Genomic DNA, 20,858 nt, shown 5'->3' with positions numbered 1-20,858 from the left:
CTGTTGACTCATCAAAAAAAGCAGTGTGTTGTGACAGCGTCAGGATTTTCTTTTTTTTACAAGAGGCGAAACCTCTCATTGAGCCAACCATTAATGGGGCATCATCAGTACAGATGCCAACACAGTTCCTCCAAGACATACCTTTGTTTCCAGATAAGAAGACAAAACATTAAATATATCCTGACCTTCGCTTGTTTCGAGCAGAAAAAGTTTTCTTGAATTTCATCATCATTAACAAATCTTAGAAATGCAACAGCATGACATTTATTGGCGAAATCTGTTGACTCATCAGCCTGGATGGAGAAGCTGTTTTTCGGTTTATTACACAAAATCTCTTCAGTATCATGTGACATGTCATCAATATGCCAACTTATCGTACTGTTTGAGAGTGGTACCTTTTCATAGCATTTTACTCAATATAATTTTACATGCTGGCATTATTAGATTCTCATCAACTGTGTGACTTTTCCTTTTCTGGGCAATAAGTTAATGTACTAAATAACTTGCTTCCTTGGCCTTTTCACTGAATGTGACTTTTTTAACAAAAGCTTTACTCTGTTAGTTTTGAGATTCCAATAGCCGTTTGAAATAATTAACACCTTTACTTGTCAAATGGCTGTGATTCGTAGTTAAGTGTCTTTTCAGTTTTGTTGGAGCCATTGCTGCATTTGTAAGTTGTTTGCCACAGACGACGCTCGATGGAATAAGACAACTTTGATTACCAGCCGATGTAAAACCCATTGATAAGTAGTTTTCATTGTAAATACGGACATTTTTGAGTCCCTTGTTGTACTAGTGCAGTGAAATGACTCATAAGATTGTAATTTTTCATCGCTAACCTTATCAGAATTGTCCGTAGGCCTAGGCTTAGAATCCTCCTCTTCCATCTCACACCTCGTCTTCAATAATCGCCGTATTGGACCGTCAAACATGTTTGTAAAACACAAACGCTAATAAATGCTGAAACAGAAGAGCATAATAAATAACTAAACGAGAAAATGAGAACTTCACGATACTATTCTCTTCTGACCTACACAATCCACGTTTTGGAACGTTTACAACAACAGCAGTTAGAGAAGGTAATTCGGGAGGGAGAGGCTGACGTTATCAACCTACCGTCCTCCACTCCGTGCAGTACAGTGCTCACAAATTATCAACGGCTTACCCTATCTCGCGTCAAAAACTGAGAATGGACTCAACCAAATGAACACCGTCCTACTGCGCACTGCCATACGGGGCTGGAAGACCTGTAACGAAATTGCTAACGGGGCTGATTGGTCACCGTCCATCATCGCGATCGCTAGCATCACGCGGCGCGCGAATTCAAAAAACAATGTTTTTTTTTTTTTTTTTTTCAATCAGGATCTCTCGCGGAATCCCCGGTTGAGAAACCCTGCCCTAGAAAGATTAAACTACCGCAGAGAACTTAGATCTCTCACTCTCACACACACACAGACACACAGCGCCAAAGAAACTAAGGCTCTGAGATGTGAGTATATTGTCCCTGTAATTTCGTGTATTCTTCAGCTATTTTTCTGGGATAAAAAAAAAAAAAAACTATGCAACTATCGGCTGAGACTGACTACCGCAGGCACTTGGGATCCTCCATGACAGTATCGTGGTTTCCCCCACTTGCCACTCGTTTGGAGAGGTCCGGGTTCGAATCTCGTCGCCGACTGGAGGAATTTCTAAAAGTCCCCTTCAATCGAGTCTGTAGTTAATCGATCTCAGGCAGAGGAAGTAGTATGGCGCCTGCGTAGCCAGATGGGCAGGAGCAGCAGTGCGTAGCACACGCTTCTTGATTAGACTGGGGTTCGAGCCCGTCACCACCAAATACGGAGGATGCGGAAAGGTCAAGGAATGACCACCGCATATTTACGGAGCAGTATGGCCTTAGATGCTAATACTCCTAAAAATAAAAAAAAAAAAAAAAACATCCTACAGAGAGACACATATGGATTTGGAGAACGAGTCTAACGACCTTGGACCGTTAAAACAATTATTATTTATTATAATTATTGTTTTTTTTATTATAATTATTTATTATATTACCTGAGCCACGTTGTACAAAACTTCATAAAACTTCCTTGCATTTAATGCGAGGAATTTTGACGGGATTTAAAGTTATGCCTTTTCCACCCAGTGTGGGAGGACAGTGATTATGACCACTGTGCTACCATAGAAAATTGTTAATTATCTCACGGTGCTAACTAATAATAGTTTATAACCGATTGGGGGCTTAATCTTTTTCATAGTCCGTTAACGCTGCGGCGGACAAACTTTCCCCTATATATGGCGATAAAGGTTTTGTGAATTATATTATGATATCTTAGAGGTTATTACTTGTGTTTGTTATTAATTGTTGTTAAAGAAGAAAGTCAGGGATATATTTTGCCAATAATAGGTGGAGGGGGGTCTTCCTGGCGAGTTATTCTGAGTTTTTCGACTTGTCCATGTAACTTGGCTCCTGAACACACAAACTCGTACATACGCAATACACAAACCTTTATGAACTAGCGCTCTATTGCCAGAATAGCGGATGTGCCAAGGGAGCCCCTAAATACACTGGTTTGCAAAATTTAAGGATCAATCAGATTTTCACCTGTAGCTTCTCATAGGAGTGGCCTGGATATGGGAAAAGCATACCAAAGGAACTTCGTGAGGTACAGAAATGATGAAGGAAACAACACCGACACAACAACGGAAACAAAACGGTACAGAGGGACTTTATTCAAAAATGGCAACATAACACTAGCTGCCATGATACAGATGCATCACTGCCAAAGATGGAGCAAAGGGAAGAAGTGGTCCTCAGTAGGAGGTATGGCCACCCCTAATGTCGATGCAGGCCTTGCACTGCCTGTCCATACTTAGAACAATGCTGTTGATAAGTTCTTGCGGTAACATCGTCCATTCCTCTGTCAGCGCCATCTTCAGCTGGTAAACATTTTCTGGTGAGTGTGGACGTACCGCTAGGCGTCTCCCCAGAGCATCCCATATGTGTTCGATGTGATTTAGATCAGGGGAAACGGGCAGGCCAATCCATACGAACAATGTCCTCACTTTGCTAACCAGCAACAGAAATGTGGAAAAGAAGAGGATACAAACTCACCTGCAGCAGGCATGGTAGGAAAGGTGGAGCAACTCTCAAAAGGGAGAGATCACAAAGAAATTTCTACCCAATATTGAACAAAACTACCCAACCTCACCCAACTGGTTCCCCCCAGGCCTACAAGTAACTTACCTCTTAAGGGGACACGGGGCGATTAATGCCAAACTGTATCTACTTGGGATCCAGGTTGATCCTGCTTGCACTTGCAGGGGGCTGGAGAGCTGGCAGCACCTCATGTATGATTGCAGGCTCTATGAAGACCTACGTGGTGTTTTACTCACCAGAATCCACTACTTACCACAGGGACAAGAACATCACCTCCTAGACACGAAGGAAGAGTATCAAGCCTTCTCGGATTATGCACAGGCACTGTTCGTGAGGAGGAGGAGGAGGAGAAACCAAATGGCCGCAGCCCACAACCCGCTACCATTATAACCAAACAACATCTGTTCTTCAGCTTGCTAGGACTGGGACATCAAAAATGACCCACCCCCAAGAATTAGAAAACTCATGAAACAAACTATACCAAAATAGACTAACATGGACAGGACCCATGTCCCATGAAAGACAAATTGAGATGACTACCAAACTTAGACACCCCACCAGCTGGGCCTATTTGAACAAGACACACTCCTGAGAACTGCAAGGCTTATGAAATAAACCACACTAAGGTAAAGGACTAACATGGACGGGACCCAGGTCCCAAGGATGACAACTCGGACATGACACAGATTGGACACCACCAACAGCGTCATTGTATAGTTTTCCTGCAGACGCTTGTTGGCAATCGCACAGGGCTCCCTTGCCTGGTGCCTTTCCACTCCCTCCCCCTGCGCCGGTGGTGGGAGGGTCCCCCCCGGCGACCCCTACTTTCTCCTGGTGAGGCATGGGCCTGCCTCACTGACCTCTGGGGTTGCCTACCCTATCATCCCCATATTTCTGCCTTAACCCCCCAGCCTTCAGTCTCCCACCCACTCTATCTTTATGCTAGCGAATGTCCCACACAGAAAAACTTAATTATGTCAAAATTCCCGTTCGCTCATTCTTTCGGCCTTTATTATGCAAGCATTATTCCCCTCACCTAACAATCATCAAACCGACGATGATGGATATATGTATCGCATATATATGGATCTGTCTGTATGTACCTGCATATAAAAGAGCGCGCGCGTTTTTTTTTTTTTTTTTTTTAAGGTCCTAGCCTCTGAAATCTCAGTAAATTAGGTGGCAGGACCTGCCAGAGTGAAACTAAAACTACTGGGTTCCAGGTCTGCCTCCACGGGGCGAAGGTGGAGCAACGTTGGGCCTCAGCAGGGGTCCAGCGGCTAAACGACCAGATGAACAACGGTACATGACACTACACATATACAATATCCATACACTTTTAAACCTCTGGCATTTCCAGCAAACTGGTACACCCACAATGAAAGCAACACGGAGATGGGGGAAACCCCTGGTGCCGTCTGACGCTAAATACACCTTACACCTTTGCAGAAGCATATCAACAGCTGCAGTGCGATGAGATGTGGCGTTTTCATCCATAAACACGAACTAGAGGCCAATGGCACCTGGGAACAGACGCGCATGGGGAAGGATTACCTTAGTACAGTAGCGTGCACCGATTACAGTACCGCCTTCCAGTATCTGGAGTTGTGTACGTCCATCCAAGATAACGCCTCCCCAGACCAGAACACCTCGACCGCCATATCGATCCCTTTCAGTGATGTTTGCGGTGTGATACCGTGTGCCAACCTCTCGCCAGATTAGCTGACCTCCAGAATCGCTTCTGGGACTGAATATACTCTCATCAGTAAAGAGTACCTTAAGTAAAGATTTTGTGGTTGTAACCTTTAGAAATAGTGTTGGTCCTTCAAGTTTTGCACACCAGTGTAGTAAACCAATATTTGATAAACGCAACTGTGATTGCCATACAAAGACATCTTTTCCATCACAAGAATATCGTGTTTGTTGTGCATCTAATACATTGATTTAAGTTATTTTGAATGTTCTTATGATTAAATCTAGCATCTGACTTAGTGTAACTTCTACTGATAGAAAACTGCTTAATTATTATATTTTTAACACTTACGTTTTTACTTACTTATTCTGAAACTCTTACTTTTGCATTTATGTTGTTATTACATTTGTATAAGGAAAATTAGCTCATATAAAGTTCTGTAGACAGTATTGTTCATTCACCTCATCGAAATGAACAATTATCTGAAATTAGAATTGGAACAAATGTCTAAACATTGTTTAGTAGTTAACTGTAGAAACATTGCTTAGTCTTAATATTGGTAGGAAGATTATCAAAATTTCTGGGAACAGTTACAAGAAAATAGCATCATTAAAGATGAAAGCAAGTTGAAATTTTGTTAAAAACATATACTTAAATAACTTCTAATATAGCTTATTTCATAAAATGGCGCTTGGGAAGGTGGTCACTTACAATCTAAGCGAGGGTGGGGGGGATCAATGACGAAAACCTTTGTGCGTAATGTATATTTTGTTGCTTAATATGGCATGTGTAATAATATTCCGGGTTGTAGTTAACGTGTTGCCGAATACTGCGCTATCTATTCCTTTATTTTATTTTATAAGACCCAAAAATTTCTTTGCATATTTTACCTATATCCGATCTTGGGGGACAACTTTAACATTAATCGCCTAAACATTATTACCATTTTCATGACACTGGAGTGGTACGCTACATTATCCTCACAGAACAGCTCTTCGAAATAGCTCTTGTGGAATACTAGAATGTCCTGAAATATCTTTGTGGCGTGACATCACTTCTGGAACTTGCCATTTGAATAATTATTCATTACCTAATGTGGTAATGTCTGAAGCAGCCACGAAATATGTAAGGAGTGATTGATGAGACTATTCAGAAGGGAAAACACCAACCACTTGAAAATGTGGGTATCTTAACGACGGACGATATACATTGATTGTCATGAAGGCTATGATCATGATGACGCTCTCCTTAAGTAGGTTCTTCGTCCCCTTCATTAGAAGTGTTAGAAATGGAAGCGTTCTAGCTTTGCGTGTCAGGATGGTGACGTGCATGATTGTACGGTCTTAAACACATAGAATGTTATGGTGCTAATGGCTCGCTTTCAGTCTGTCATGTCACTTTCTCCTTTCTTTCCTATAAGTAGCAGACTGTTCCTCTTACCAAGAGTAGGCTTTCACGTCAGTGTTGGTGGCAGAACAAATCTCATTCTATCGACTGTTTCGAGTTACTTTTGAACTATATGGATTTGAGAGCAATGAAGACTTTCTCATTTTACTCAAGAGAATTCAATAATGTTCCCACATAGCACTTGGGGTGGAGAGAGTGAAAGAACACTATGTGAATGCATATTCATGTCCATTACAACGGCTGTTGCATCTGTGCAAATAAGCTTCCGCGAGTAGCACCGTTGGTATAATACAGAGTTAGAATCCTGTCAGAGATGTCAGGAATTTTTTTTTTTTTTTTTTTTTTTTTTACAACGTGGCTGAGTTAATCGGCCTCAGGCAAAGGCAGCTTGGTTTTTATCCGGGAAACTCGAGTTTTTCGTCCAGCAAACAGCAAATCGACCACGGAACACACGCAGTTTACAGATGTATTATATACAGCTTATGGCCTAAATTGCTGATGCACTAAAACCGTACAAAAACTGAGCAAATGTCATCTTCTTACACGTAGAACGACACTTTGGAAAACACTGGCTGCTTTCAGACGAGCATCGGTTTTGAAAGGTATGTGAGTGGCGAATAATGGGCAAGTGGATCGCCTTAAATTAACTGCTGGAAATCTCCAATGAAAGAAGACATAGCCAAGTTGTCAAGCACGGAGGTACGGTAGTACACGTGTTTTAGTTAACTGAAGTTTAAGTTCACGTGACTGCTAAATACGGTCTCGATTATATTTATTTTCAAAATCATTAGTTGTAAGCTCTCTGACCTAATGGTCGTGCCGAACTATAAAAAAGCATTTTTTTTGTTTCAAAGCCGGTAAGCGACCACTAATGACCAAAAAAAAAGGGGGGGGGGACGGTAGATCATAGATCAGCAATGGTCAAGAACAACTTTCTAATTAAGCAATGATTTAAAATTTGGATAAATTTTATTTAATTATTCATTCATTTCAAGTTACATTTGCCCCACAGCCTACTAATTAGCATGACATTTACAAATTCACTTCATTGAAAATAATACATTTTATTCCATCCATGTAAAAGCATACACACACATACTGCAACATACTGAACTTTAAAATAAAAATATATGCTTGTTTGTTAATTTAGGTACATGTTAAAACTCTGTGTCACATTGTTTAATTCATCATCATCCAGTAATCCAGTCTTCTGAAGGGTGCCCTCTCTCCACCTTTGTCTTTTACAGTACGTTCAGTCTTCTCTTGCTCGCTCATCATTGGATTTCTCCGGATATGTTTACTTTACAGGGTAGTTTCCCGTTGCTTTTCCTGTTGGTAGTGACTCCTAACTGAAGCTGCGTTTGCTGCCGTTGACTTGTTTAGGTTCCTCCGCCACCAAAACTGTAATTTCCCTCCTACCTACTGGTAACCAGATATTGTTGTTGGAGGTTTTACGACGCAACGGCAGCTAAACGCCATTATGCGCTATGACCAGATATGTAGGCCCTGTCTTCATAGCATTTTGAAGGGAAGGTCGAACATATTCTTCCTTCTCTCGTCTGCACCTGACTTAAATTTCCGCTGGGGTTGAAACCCAACCTTCTAGGTTTGTCAGATCCCAGGGGCCACTCCATGAAGGTGAGAGTGGAATTGGGATGGAGAGGCTCGGTGAACCCGTTGGTGGGTTCATGTATTCCGCTTGCACATCCCCTTGGCCTCTATATTGTTTAATTACAAAGTAAAATTATCTTCCACAGTTTTGTTGTTATTGCCTTTCTCTGCGCATGCGTTCATAGTCGTAATTAAGAAATTTTATATGTCAATGATATTTGCTCGGAGCTTGCAAGGTATCGTGTTGGACAGCTTACTTCTCAGTTGTATTGACAGGCCTCCAGAACTGTCTACTGTTCTGCACAGTGAAAACTAACGTTGTAACGTTTCAAGCCACCACTGATTGTCTCCAAGGTACCTCTACCAGGCTGGCATACAAGGACGGTCTGGGAATTGTGAAGTATTCCTTGGTGATTCCATCTAGCTGCCTTTTACAATACATCATTTGAAGCTATAGAACCTAACGCTATAGCTATAGACATCGCGTTTTTGGCAGTGAATTAGTACTTGAACTAGGCATTCCCCATTCATTATCAATCATTGGTCAATATACTGACAAGTTCTGAAACCTCATTATTGGTGGACATTTTCTGTTGTTTCTTATTCGTGAGGGTCGTCTTCTGTCTTTGCATAGCTTACTTCTAAGCTAGTTAAATTAAGGTAATTTTCGAAGCTGGATATCTGTTGTGCTGCGTCATCTTTAATTCCCGGGATATTAGCATTAGTAGAGGCATATGATGCAAGAAATCAAGCTTATGCAGCATCAGCCAAAAAAAAAAAAAAAAAAACGCTCCCATTTCACCCCTCCGTTCGTTCCAAGTACCTGTCCAGATCAGCCTTAAATTTATTTAGACTATCAACTTCCACAACAAAGGATGGAAGTCTGTTCCACCAACCAACCGCCCGATGGCTAAAGGCAAACTTCCGCACATCTATCATACATCTGTCTTTCCTCAATTTGAATTTATGCCCACTCAAATGATTATTCTCAGCAAGGGGAAGAATTCCATCAGCACTGAGCATGCTCAAACCATTCAAGGCTTTATACACCTCAATCAGATCACCTCGCAGGTGCCTAGTCTCCAAACACTGTAATTTGCAAAATTTAAGCCTTTCTTCCTAAGAGCAACCCTTCGTTCCATTCACTAATCTTGTTGCCCTTCTCAGTACTCGTTCCAACAGCACTACATCCTTCTTAAAATGAGGCCTCCAGACCTGTATACAGTACTAAGGCGATAATCATCTCCTTATCCCTGCTAGAAAATTTACTGTATATCATTGACAAGACACTATGAGCTACTCTTGCAGACCGTCTGCACTGCTCAGAAAACTTCATATCTGCCTGCACAATTACCCTCAGGTCCTTTTTGTTCTCTACCACTGTCAGTGTAGTACCACAGATGATACGTCACTCTGGGGTTGCTGCTTCCCATATGTAGTACTTTATATTTGTAAATGTTAAACTTCATTTGCCACCTCTCAGCCCATCTGCCCAACTTTTCTAGACCTGTTGCAGCAGCGTACTGCCATTATTGTCCTTAACAACCCTGCCAACCTTCGTATAGTCTGCAACATTGGACATTAAGCTTGATATACCATCATCAATATCATTTATAAATACAGAAAAGAACAATGACCCAATACTGAACCCTGAGGGACTCCACTAATAACATTAGTCCACGATGAGCAGTGTCCATTGATTACCACTCTCTGTCTTCTCCCACTCAACCATCCCTTTATCCATAGCAGCAATTTGCCTCCAATGCCACACTGCTCCAATTTGTGCATGTGCAACAGTATCAAAAGCCTTTCTAAGATCCAAATATATGATATCAAAGTTATTCTCTGCATCCAGTTTCTTTGTGACCACATCATAGTATCCAATCAAATTGGTCAGGCAAGACTTTCCCGTCACCACCAAATACGGAGGATGCGGAAAGGTCAGGGAATGACCACCGCATATTCCGGAGCAATATGGCCTTAGTTACTAATGCTCCTAAAAACCAAACAAGAAACAAACAAGCAAGACTTTCCCTTAACAAAACCATGCTGTGTCCGAGCTATAACTGAAGTCTTTTCTAGATGATCGTGCAGTGCTTCTTTAACCAGTGCCTCCATTAATTTTCCTGGAACAGAAGTTAAACTAACAGGTCTATAATTACTTGTGTTTAACAGTTTAATCATTAATATCCAGTGGACCAATCTGATTCATCCTTTTCCTTCTAGAGTTTACATAGATAAAGAACTCTTTGTTGTTTTTCTTTGCATCCTTTGCCAAGGATTTCTCATAATCTGCCTTTGCCTGCCTAATATCCTTTGTGACTTGGTTACAGGCCAGCTTATATCTATCATAGACTTCCATGTCACCCCCTAGGCGACTCCGTATCCAGTTGGGCAGGAGCAGCAGTGCGTAGTACACGCTTCTTGATTAGACCGGGGTTCGAGCCCGTGCCCACCGAATACGGAGGATGCGGAAAGGTCAGTGAGTCAAAGGTCATATCCCCAGAGCAATATGGCCTTAGTTGCTAATGCTCCTAAAAACCAAATAACACACAAACAACAAACCATGTCACCCATTAATTTATATGTATCCCATGCATTTTCTTTCTCTGCCACATGTCTCATTAGTTCATCTGACATCCATTAAGACCATTGCCTTATACAGCAGGGAAAAGGAGGTGATTATCCCTCTGTATAAGGCAATGGTCAGGCCACGCCTTGAGCTGCGTACAGGTCTGGAGACCTCATTTTAGGAAGGATGTAGATTTACTTGAGCGTGTACAGAGAAGGGCAACAAGATTGGTGAGGGGAATGAAGGGATCCTCTTATCAAGAGAGGCTTAAGTTCTGCAAATTGCAGTGGCTGGAGACTAGGCACCTGCGCGGTGATCTGATTGAGGTGTATAAGGCCTTGAATGGGTTCAGCACGCTGAATTCTGATGGGATCCTTCCACTTGTTCAAATTACGAACCTAAGGGGCCATAAATTCAAATTAAGAAAGGACAGATGTAGAATAGATGTGCGGAAATTTGCCTTTAGCCAGCGGGTGGTTAATTGCTGGAACAAACTTCCATTAGTCGTTGTGGAAGTTGATAGGTTGAATAAATTTAAGGAGGAACTGGACAGGCATTTGGAGGGAATGGTGTGATTTTTTTTTTTTTTTTTGGCTGATGCTGCATAAGCTCATACATTTGCTTTCTTGCATCACATGCCACTACTACTACTACTAAACCTTGAACAATATTTCTTAGTTGGTATGTAAAGCCTAGTAGCTTCCAAGATAAGTTCTTTGAACGGTTCCCATTTTGAATTTGCTCTTGGTAACATCATCAGTTGGTCCCACTGTATAAAATTTAAATACTCTCTCAGACCATCGTAGTCACCTTTACGAAAGCAAAAACCCTTCCCTTTACCCCTGATGATAGTTACCTCTTTGAGTAAATCCCACTTCAGCACACTGTGATCACTGCCACGTAGTGATTCCTTTATCTGCAGATTCTTAATGCATGAAGAATCACTACTGATAATCAGATCAAGAGTATTACTCTCTCTAGTTGCCTCCCGAACATGATGATGTAGAAAACAATCATCCAATAAATCCACAAAAGCCTTGCTAGTGTGTGAGTGACCAACCCACAAATTCCCGTCAATATCTGGGAAATTAAAATCAACTATTATAAGACTCTCTGATGTACCGGCCCACTCTATTTCCCTGTTCAGTTTCTTATTATACTCATCAGAGTCATTAGGCCTATAGCACACCCTACTCTGAATTTTGATCTCCCAATGCTTATGTCACACCAAACTGACTCGACACTGCACTGTCCAACGATGTCGACTGGCTTCACTTCCTTGGATTTGATGTGTTTCTTAACTAACAGCAAAACCCCTCCTCCCTTCCTATCCTGTCTTTCCTTTCTGTACACATTGTACTCCCCAAATTCCAGTTCTGCATTATATCTGTGTGACACCACGTTTCTGATATCCCAACAGTATCTGCCTTTGATGTTTTGAGCAATACCTCAAATTCATCAAATTTATTTACCAAACTCCTAGCATTGGTGTACACGCAAGTATACATGCACCTGTTTCTATTCTTAGCTACCCTAACACAACCCATGTGTTTACTTGTACCGCAATGACTCCCAGCAGTCTCTGAAATACCCTTCATCTTGTTTTCCAGGCTGCTGCGCATTCCAATAGAAGCAGTGCAAGAATCACTTTAACCTCTGCCAGTGGCTACTGTTAATCTATTAGTCCTTGTATCCCCCCCAAGCTAGCAGTTTTCCGACGCACCTAACACCGCCCTGATAGCATCAGCAAATATTCTTGCACCCTTTCTATTTAAGTGTATCCCATCCCTGTAGAAGCAATCTCTCCTGTTAACATGTCCTTATTTGTCCTACTAGGGGAAATACGAATAGGATCCTGAAACGTCACCTTTGTAACAAGTTTAGGAATTAGGTGAAAGTACTAAATTAATAAACTAATTTTGCATTATTCTCTTGGTAAATGTGGTTCATTTCAAAAATTAATCCATGAACTGAATAGTGTTCTACAGAATAAGTGAAGGACACGAAGCAAATATTTCCTCATGAGTAAACATTTTAGTCCCTATTGTTTTCGTGTTCACTTTAAAAGACTTCGTTTGAAGGATTTGTTTATACCTTGCGCTAATCTAATCTGGGCTGTATCAAGGCTTATTAAATAAGCTCGGATGAAAACAATAAATAGTGCTGTATTCATTTTCTGTTGCCCCACTACATGAAAAGCCAGCTTTTACAGCGCTCCCCCTCCATTAGGAGACTGTAAAAGCTGGCATGCTCTTTCTGCATGCCAGGGGGGGTTGCTGCCACCTTCCAGGATTTCATAATTGACCCAGCGAGTAGTACAAAAACAGAAAAAGTCCGATTACAGGCCTACCTACTTCGGGAGTGGCAACAAAGATGGACCGATACAACAAAAGGAGAAATCACAAGAAAATTCCTCCCCGACCTCAGCAAAATTTACCCCAAGCAACCGGCCTGGTACTTTCCGGGGAAGCACTTGACTTCGCTCCTTACTGGTCATGGTCCCTTTAAGGAAAAGCTGCTTGGGTTCGGCCTTGTTGAGGACTCCAACTGCACGTGTGGGGAGATCGAGAACTGGAACCACTTGGTCTACGACTGCCCAGAATACGAAGATCTCAGAGGCATCCTGATCACTAAGATACGCTACCTTCCGAAAGGACTGGAATCCCACTTCATTGACACAGAAGAGGAATACAGAGCACTTTCTCAATATGCGCAGGACCTCTTTGAGAGGAGAAAACTGCTAATTACCATAAATCGTGTCTGACGAAAGACCACCACAAGTTAAACTATACAAGACCATAAAATACTATCCAATGGAGTTACTACAGAGAAAAACCTTGAGACAAGTAAGTGAAAACACAAGTACGTGGCTTACCCTATGAGCGACTGGACTGAAATCGACTCAACATTGAAGAAAAGAGACTTAGCGCAGCACAGCTGCCAAACGCCATTTGGCGACTTGAAGAGGGCACCCTAGCCACCTTCATCTTTAATACCCATATCCTCAGTGGGGAGGGGAGACGGTCTTACTGTCTCCTCCCCCTTCTTGCCGTTCCGACTTTCCCTTCTGGTGGGGCATGGGCATGCCCCACTATGACTTGGGGTTGCCTCCTCTCTCGACTCCATACTTCTGTCTTTTCCCCCCAGACTGCAGTCTCCCCACCCACTCTACCTGCACATACGCAAGCGAATGCCCTGCACGTCGGAATTGATTTAATCATCTCCAAATTATGTTTTTCGCCCATACACTCGGCCTTTCAAAAATTTAGCGTTATTCCTCATCGAATTTACCAAAAATAAATATATATATATATATATATATATATATTTTTTTTTTTTTTTTTTCCTTTAGGTCCTAGCCGCCGAAATCTCAGGAAATTAAGCGGCAGGACCTGCCAGAGTAAATCTTAGTCTACTGGTGTTTCCTGGTCTGCCTCCACGGGACGAAAGTGGGCCTCAGTAGGGGTTCAGCGGCTAAACGACCAGATGAACAACGGTACATGACACTATACATATACAATATCCATACACTTTTAAATCTCTGCATTTCCCAGCGAACTGGTTCACCCACAATGAAAGCAACGCGGAGATGGCGGAAATCCCTGGTGCCGTTTGACCCTAAACACCCTTTACACTTTACATGAAAAGGTCGCTTCGTGATATTTATTTTTCCATCCCTGAGAACTGGTGCCTGGATGCAGTCTCTTTCAGGCTTCCCTCTTTAACACCTTCCTGAACCAATTCAGCTCAGTGTTGGATATTGCCCACTATTGCTCTAACTTACATGAGGCGAACATCAGAGGAATGCATCTTGAAAGGCGCTCCTAAGTACTATGCTGCTACTAAATATTTTAATCGGTATCAAAATTAAATAATTAACACTTTGTTTTGTATTATGAACAACCCGTTGTAATCTCTTTGTGTAATTTTTACTCCCGTTCTCTAACGTAATCGACTCCAAAGTTATGCATTGCCTTGTCGTTGAGCTTTATCAAACTTTTACAAAGGGATGGCAGCAGATGTTCGGCTCCGGGGACCGAAGAGCACGAAATAACATGTTTATCTTATTCCAAGTTACAATTCATGAAATACGCTTAATTTTAAGGGTTTTATATAAGGAGAGTCGAAAATTTAATTGGAATCGGTGTTGTAATGCCTGGTTAAGTAATCTTTATTTTTATAGTATTTAAATAGTAACTTTATTTCTTATCAGTTTCATGGTATTCGTACGCTTTCTCTTTCAGAACCTAAAGAATCAAATCATGACAACGAATCTCTGGGTAGAACAGGTAAGTGCTGGAAATATTTTTTACTAAAGAAATATTGAGCGCGTAAAATATAAAGTCTCCAGGAATATGAACTTATCCGCCACAAACTATCAATTCTCGAAGCTGCATGTTTGCCGATATCAATCAAAATAATGTTATGGTATTAGTCGACGATTACTATTAACTAAGTATTAGTATTGTATTAACTTCATGGAGTTTGATTATTAAATCAAACTTTTCGATTTCGTTGATACTAATCATGACTCACATTTACTTGTTAGACTGCACGTTGTATCAGACGATTTATCAAATTTCCCTGGACTAGAATTATACTATTAGAGCATTACACCACTAGATTATACTGCGTAATGAAATTAATTCGTTAACTCAACGAATGTAAATAGTTGTGTAATTATTAAAGCACCTACTAAGAATATTGACTGTGGTAAAGATGCACATCACAATTTTATAATCAATAACAGAGGCAATATTAAAGAAGACGGCTTTTTGGCACTTATGTATTAGCAGATAATCCTAGTTTAAAAAAAAAATTTTTTTTTCAGTTTTTAAGTAACCTACGTTAATTTAGAAACTGACATACTTCATATTATTAATAGCATTTTTTTTTTTTTTTTTAAAGTAATAAAGTTATCTAAAATTTGAAAGAGCGTTGGGTTTTTAAAACTCGGGTAACGCAATGGCATAACATTCTAAAATGTTAAATGTGGTTGTTCGTGATTACTGATGTTTCTCATCAACCAATGAGAAACATTGGTTGATGAGAAAGCAGCCTTCTCGTAGACAGTGGTTGAACAGGTTTAAGAAGAGCTGCGGAACGTACTCGATGGCTTTCTTTATGATTTCAGGTTCTAATTGGTCGAGGCCTGGAGTCTTTCAATTTTTTGTTAGATGGGCGGCGAGAAGGGTTCTTCAGACTGAACTGTGAAGTAGTTTTCATTGCTTTTGCATAGTTGGATCTGCTGCAGTGTTGAAGGATTTACTGCTAGGCGAAAAACAGTATTCAGGATGTTGTTTATGGATCGTACAGTGCCAGGGCGACACTGTACGATCCGACACTGTACGATTTTGGTTCCAGTTGGTGGTTGTTTGATTTAGTTGGGTTTTGGTGGAGTGAATAACTTCACCCCTGGGAAGTCTATTTGTGGTGATTTTGTACACCAACCCCCAGGGTTTATCATTTCCCACTGTAGAGAGTAGGTTTTCCCATGCTAGTTTTTTCCTTTGCAGTATCAATGTTGTGTATTGGTTCCTCTTTTCCCTGTAGCTTTGCTTAAGGGCGCTAACTTCTGGTTCTGGTTGTGTCGTCGGGCACGTTAGAACGCTCGTCTTTTGGCGTTTACCTCTAGTCAAAGGTTCTGCAGGTCTCAGTTCCACCACGGGACAGTTCTTGACTGAGATTTTTTCCTTGGGATGGCTGTGGAGGCTGCGTTTGTAATGATTCTTGTTACGGTCCTTTGATGCCAGTTGGTGTCTCTGATCTGTTGATGTTGGGCATGGAAATCTCGGGCTGCGGCAGTGTTACTAGTTTGGAACAGTGGCCAATCTGCTTTAGTGATGGCGAATCTCTGGAGTTGTATTCTTGGAAGGGTACTGCGATCGAATGCTCTGGTCATCTGGAAGGTTATGGCGCGGTGGTCGGAAGTGGATCAGCCATCCTGTACTGTCCAGTTTGAGATATGCCCAGCGAGTGATCTAGTTGACAGAGTTATGTCTATAGTAGACTCCCAGAGTGTGCTTGAGTAGGTGGCAAGGTTGTTTGGACGATTTAATATTGTGAAAGGGCTGTTGGCAAGATATTCCTCTAGTTGTTGTCCATTTCTGGATCCGCTTCACTCCTGGCTTTGGCTATACCAGCTTGGAGAGCGACAGTTCACGTCCGCGCTGACAAGTATTCTGGCATTCGGTAGTTCAGCAGTTAGATTCTGGAGATAATTTATAACCGGAAGGATGTCATTCCCAGGTCTGGAGTATTTGGATACAGTGTAGAATTCACCAACGAGAGAAATAATGTGGGCACAGGCGGCCCAGGAATGGCAGAACTGGGTGATTTTGGTTGTAGTGAAGTCTGGATTGCGAACCAATATAGCTGCCCAGGGGGTGTCGCCCTGGCACTGTACGATCTTATAGGTGGTGGAGTATCCCTTAACTTCTTTGGTATGGGTGTAGGGTTCTTGTATCAGTAGTAGGTCTATATTTTCTTCTTTTGCTTTGTGGCAGAGTTGGCCAGCAACTGCAATTGCCCTTTGTGCATTATTTTATAGGAAGCGTACTCTGAAATTTGCTGTTTATGGTGTGGTTCCATAATTAATTAATCCTTTGCTGGTGTAGACTCTTTGCTTTTAGATAAATTGGACAATTGCTGTCCCTGATGGAATGCACATGCTGGATATTTTGTGCCTTACAGTTTGCACATTTTGGTTCTTCAGATTTCTTTGGACATGTGTGAAATTCATGGCCTTTTTGTGCGCAATAGCCACAAGTGGGCTCTTTTTGAGTGCACGTGTGACTGGTGTGGCCAACGCAGCAGCATTTGAAACATTTGGGAACAACCACATTCTCTTTGAAGCGGTGGCTGTTCCAGTTTTTATATATTCTGCTTTGGTTATTAATGGGCTGCCAGGCTTTGGCTGACAATTCCACAACTCAGTTCATTGAGGTTCGATCTCGTGACTTGGTCTGGTATTTAGGATTAATTACGTTGGTAGGATCATCGTTGGGGTAAAGATGCTGTAAATTCCTATGGTAGATTTCGGTCTTGACTGCTGATGGGGTAAGTTCCTTATCCATGTCAGAGATTATTATTGACGGGCCTTTTTCTCTGGGAGGCTCAGCTAGCGGGCCCAAGGTGGGTATTTTCGCATTGTCTAGGATTTGGGATGCATCCTCTTCAGTCTCGGTTTCGATTATTAGTCCCGTGTGTCTTGTCTTTCTAATTGATTTTATGCGGGTATTCTTCAGATCAGTGGACAGGCTTGTTATTAGTGATTGCTTTATTTGTTCGCTTGTTTGGGTGGCGTCTGTAGTCGCTGGTTTAAGCAGGACCAGATGCGGTTTTGGGAGGAGGGTCCTCCTTTTTGGTGCGGTTGCAGTATTAGCTCTTATTGGGTTTTTATGGTTTGGTTCCTCAGCGCATCTGCATATGTAGGGGCACGCTGTGGCATTTGTTCGCCCCTACACTGCATGAATGCATCTAATTTGGGCAGCATTTACCTCCGATTGGTAGTGGACCTTCAGGAGTATCGTTTCCAGTTTTGTCCAGAGTCCAACTAGGTCACCACGGTGAGCTGCGGTAATCCTATTTGTGGAAAGTGTATCCTGAGTTTCAGAACTTGGTCTAGAACGGGGCCCTTAGGTAGAGCAGGGTCAATCTCTGGGAAGTCAGATTGTTTGCTGGACTCATGTTTTCTGTCTGGGTAGGTTGGATTTCCTCTTGTTTCTTTGTCTCCGTTTGAGATCTCCGTATGTTTCTTTTTCGGGGCGGGGGTTAGCTTGGGGTCTTCTGTCTCGTCTGTGAGTTCGTTGACCAGTAAGTCGTCTTTATCAGCATCTGTAGGCTATGTTTGAAGTTGTTCTGGCGTTTCAGAAATTATGTTTGAAGTTTTACCCTTTGTATTATCCATTTCTTGGTCTTTCCAAAATTTGTCTAAAAATTTTATCAAGGAATCCTTTAATTGAGGGGACCTTTCTCTTGTAAACAATGTATAAGAATCCAAGTTCTGATTACAATTTCCCTTTTAAAAAGTTTTGCCGAAAATCCCGCGTTTTTACCGTTACGGTAGTTCTAGACATCGTGACTCGAGGGTACCGTCGATTTCATTACGTAATTCATTTTACACATGACAAATAATTAGTAAAAGTATGCAGCAACAATACACAATCAGTAGTGATATTTATTGACAATTTTTATCACCTAACATGCAGTGTTTAGCAGGTTGAAAGCAGTTCGCTCGTAACCTATCCAAGATGGCGGCCAATATGGCGTCGCTATTGTTGCGCTAGTAGCAGATCGGGATCGCGTGAATAAGGTATATAAAATAACTCTAGACTTTTCAAAATATTTTTTGTGGGACAACTACTGAACCTTATAGGGATAATAATTAGGAATTATTTTGTGGGTTATTGAGGCTTCCCAAAAGTTTGGTCCACTCCAATCAAAGCATGTACGTATAGTATTACTTGGAAAATTAAATGCACTAGGCATAATCCTTATGGGTTTTGATAATTAACTATATAATATCGGTGTAAATACACCATAGTTAACCCATAGATTTGGGGTACGATTGTAGCGTAGAAGGCATCGTTTTATTTGTATCTCATAATGTGGTTGCCTTCACAACAAGATAGCTACTATTGAATTACTTCAAATAAATAACGCTTCTCTAGTGTTATTTATTACTGTTATTTATTTTCAGCGTACCACCACCCAGACGATCGTTTGTGAATTTAATGTGAAAAAAAAAAAAAAAAAACCCATTGGACCAGATTGGATGACGGAACAATTTTGATAGCATTTTCATAATCAGGGCTCAAATACTAAATACAATAAAATCTCCCGATTAAGAAAAAAATACGACGAGAAAAAAAATCACTAAAATCATTTGAACCATTTTGGAATTAAAGAATATAGAAAATTTGTGTAGTCAAGCCTTCTAAATATAATAAAAAAAATTAATCGGGGAGAAAATCTCAAGGCTTCTGAGGCGAGAAATTTAGGAAATTTCAGAATTGGATAATCACTATTGGTTGGACTAGAAATTTTTCGCTTTTTCTTTGGCAGATGCAGAAAAATTATGCTTCCTTGCATCAGCTGGTCGTACTAATACACTATATTATCCATAATAAAAATTCAAATCCATTTAATTCAGTGTTATTGAGCAAAGTTACCAATGTTGCATCAAGATATATACAGGTAAACCTCGATTAACGATTGGTTAGGTATCTCAAAAAGGAGTTGTTAAGTGAATGACGATATTCCCATATAAAGTGATGTTTGCTCCTTAAATGTAGTAAACTTGAACTATAAAAATTTTAAAATAACAGTTTTTAGAGCGTAATGGAGTAATAGGAAAGAAGTGGACTTACCTATTTTGTATTAAATGAAGTTAAAGTGTCCATCTAGCTAAATAACAAATATAATAAAAGAAGGTAGAAACTTCGCGCATCATCGTTGGTTTGTTTAACGTAGAACCATTCCAATTAGGTCATGAAAGAAAGGAAAATTGTAGAATAAAAATGTTTTATTTTATTTTTATTCTACAATTAAGATTATAGATAATGAAGCTTCTGTTGTAGGCAAATGAGGTCATTTAACATATGTTTTAATTGACTGTTCGTAAGCTTTTCCTTCGCTTCGTACAATAGCCGGTAACATTCGTATGCTTTTCAGGGTCCGTTGGCTAACGAAAGACCCTTATAATGTCACTAGGTTGTCTGTCCGTCCGTCTGTCACGGCATTTTGTATCTCTGGAACCACTCAACCTATTGACTTAATTTTGCATGGGTTTGTATCTCATGTGGGCTAACATAACGCCATATTGATCGCTGTTGACAAAAATTTGTCTGAGAAATGGGGGTAAATGTGGGGGGGGGGAGAAATGTTGTCGACAACCTATAGCTTATTATACACCGTGGAAAGAGCTCAATGAGTAAATTTAATATATATTTTTAAAATTAAAGATGGCGGTGCCAGACAGAAAAATGTAATTTTCGTGTTCCCCCTCTATTTCTGTCGCTAACGGAGCTAAAAATATCAAAGTCATATTAGCTATGCGTTATTTGATGCTTATCAAAGGAAAACTATTCTGATTGAAATGTATCATTTACTTTGTGTTAAAATTAAAAAAAATGATTTTTTATTGCACTTCGATAGCGTGCTTCTTTGTACTAAGTAACTCTCCTTTTGGTGACAAAAAGGTGCTAAATAGTTAGTTAATAATTCTATAAAGGTCATTTATCAATTTTGCGACGAGAAGTATTTTTTAACGATTTTCAAAGCTGGCATTGTCCCGGCAAGGAGGAACTCAGAGAACCAGTGTTGAGGTGGCAGTGGTGGGGAGGAGCCTGTGCAAAGTCTTGCATGGCCCTCGCTCAAGACTTGAATCGCTTCTCCAGGAAGAAGTCGGAGTCCCT

General features: G+C 40.9%; 1 protein-coding gene across 1 annotated transcript in view; it reads left to right on the top strand.

Moving 5' to 3' along the window:
* The window catches only part of LOC150091495 (acetylcholine receptor subunit alpha-like), a 325,013-nt gene that overhangs the window by 271,400 nt on the left and 32,755 nt on the right, over positions 1 to 20,858 (top strand). Inside the window, exon 3 of the mRNA XM_090384180.1 lies at positions 14,685 to 14,729. Within this exon, the coding sequence (XP_090240306.1) occupies positions 14,685 to 14,729 (45 nt within the window). The remainder of the gene's footprint in view (positions 1 to 14,684; positions 14,730 to 20,858) is intronic.

This window comes from Mastigoproctus giganteus, chromosome 1 (genome assembly GCF_048544385.1).
Source record: "Mastigoproctus giganteus isolate SK-2022 chromosome 1, ASM4854438v1, whole genome shotgun sequence".
Taxonomy (NCBI): domain Eukaryota; kingdom Metazoa; phylum Arthropoda; class Arachnida; order Uropygi; family Thelyphonidae; genus Mastigoproctus; species Mastigoproctus giganteus.
The sequence above is the reverse complement of the archived record's forward strand: the minus strand, read 5'-3'. Positions and strand labels throughout refer to the sequence as shown.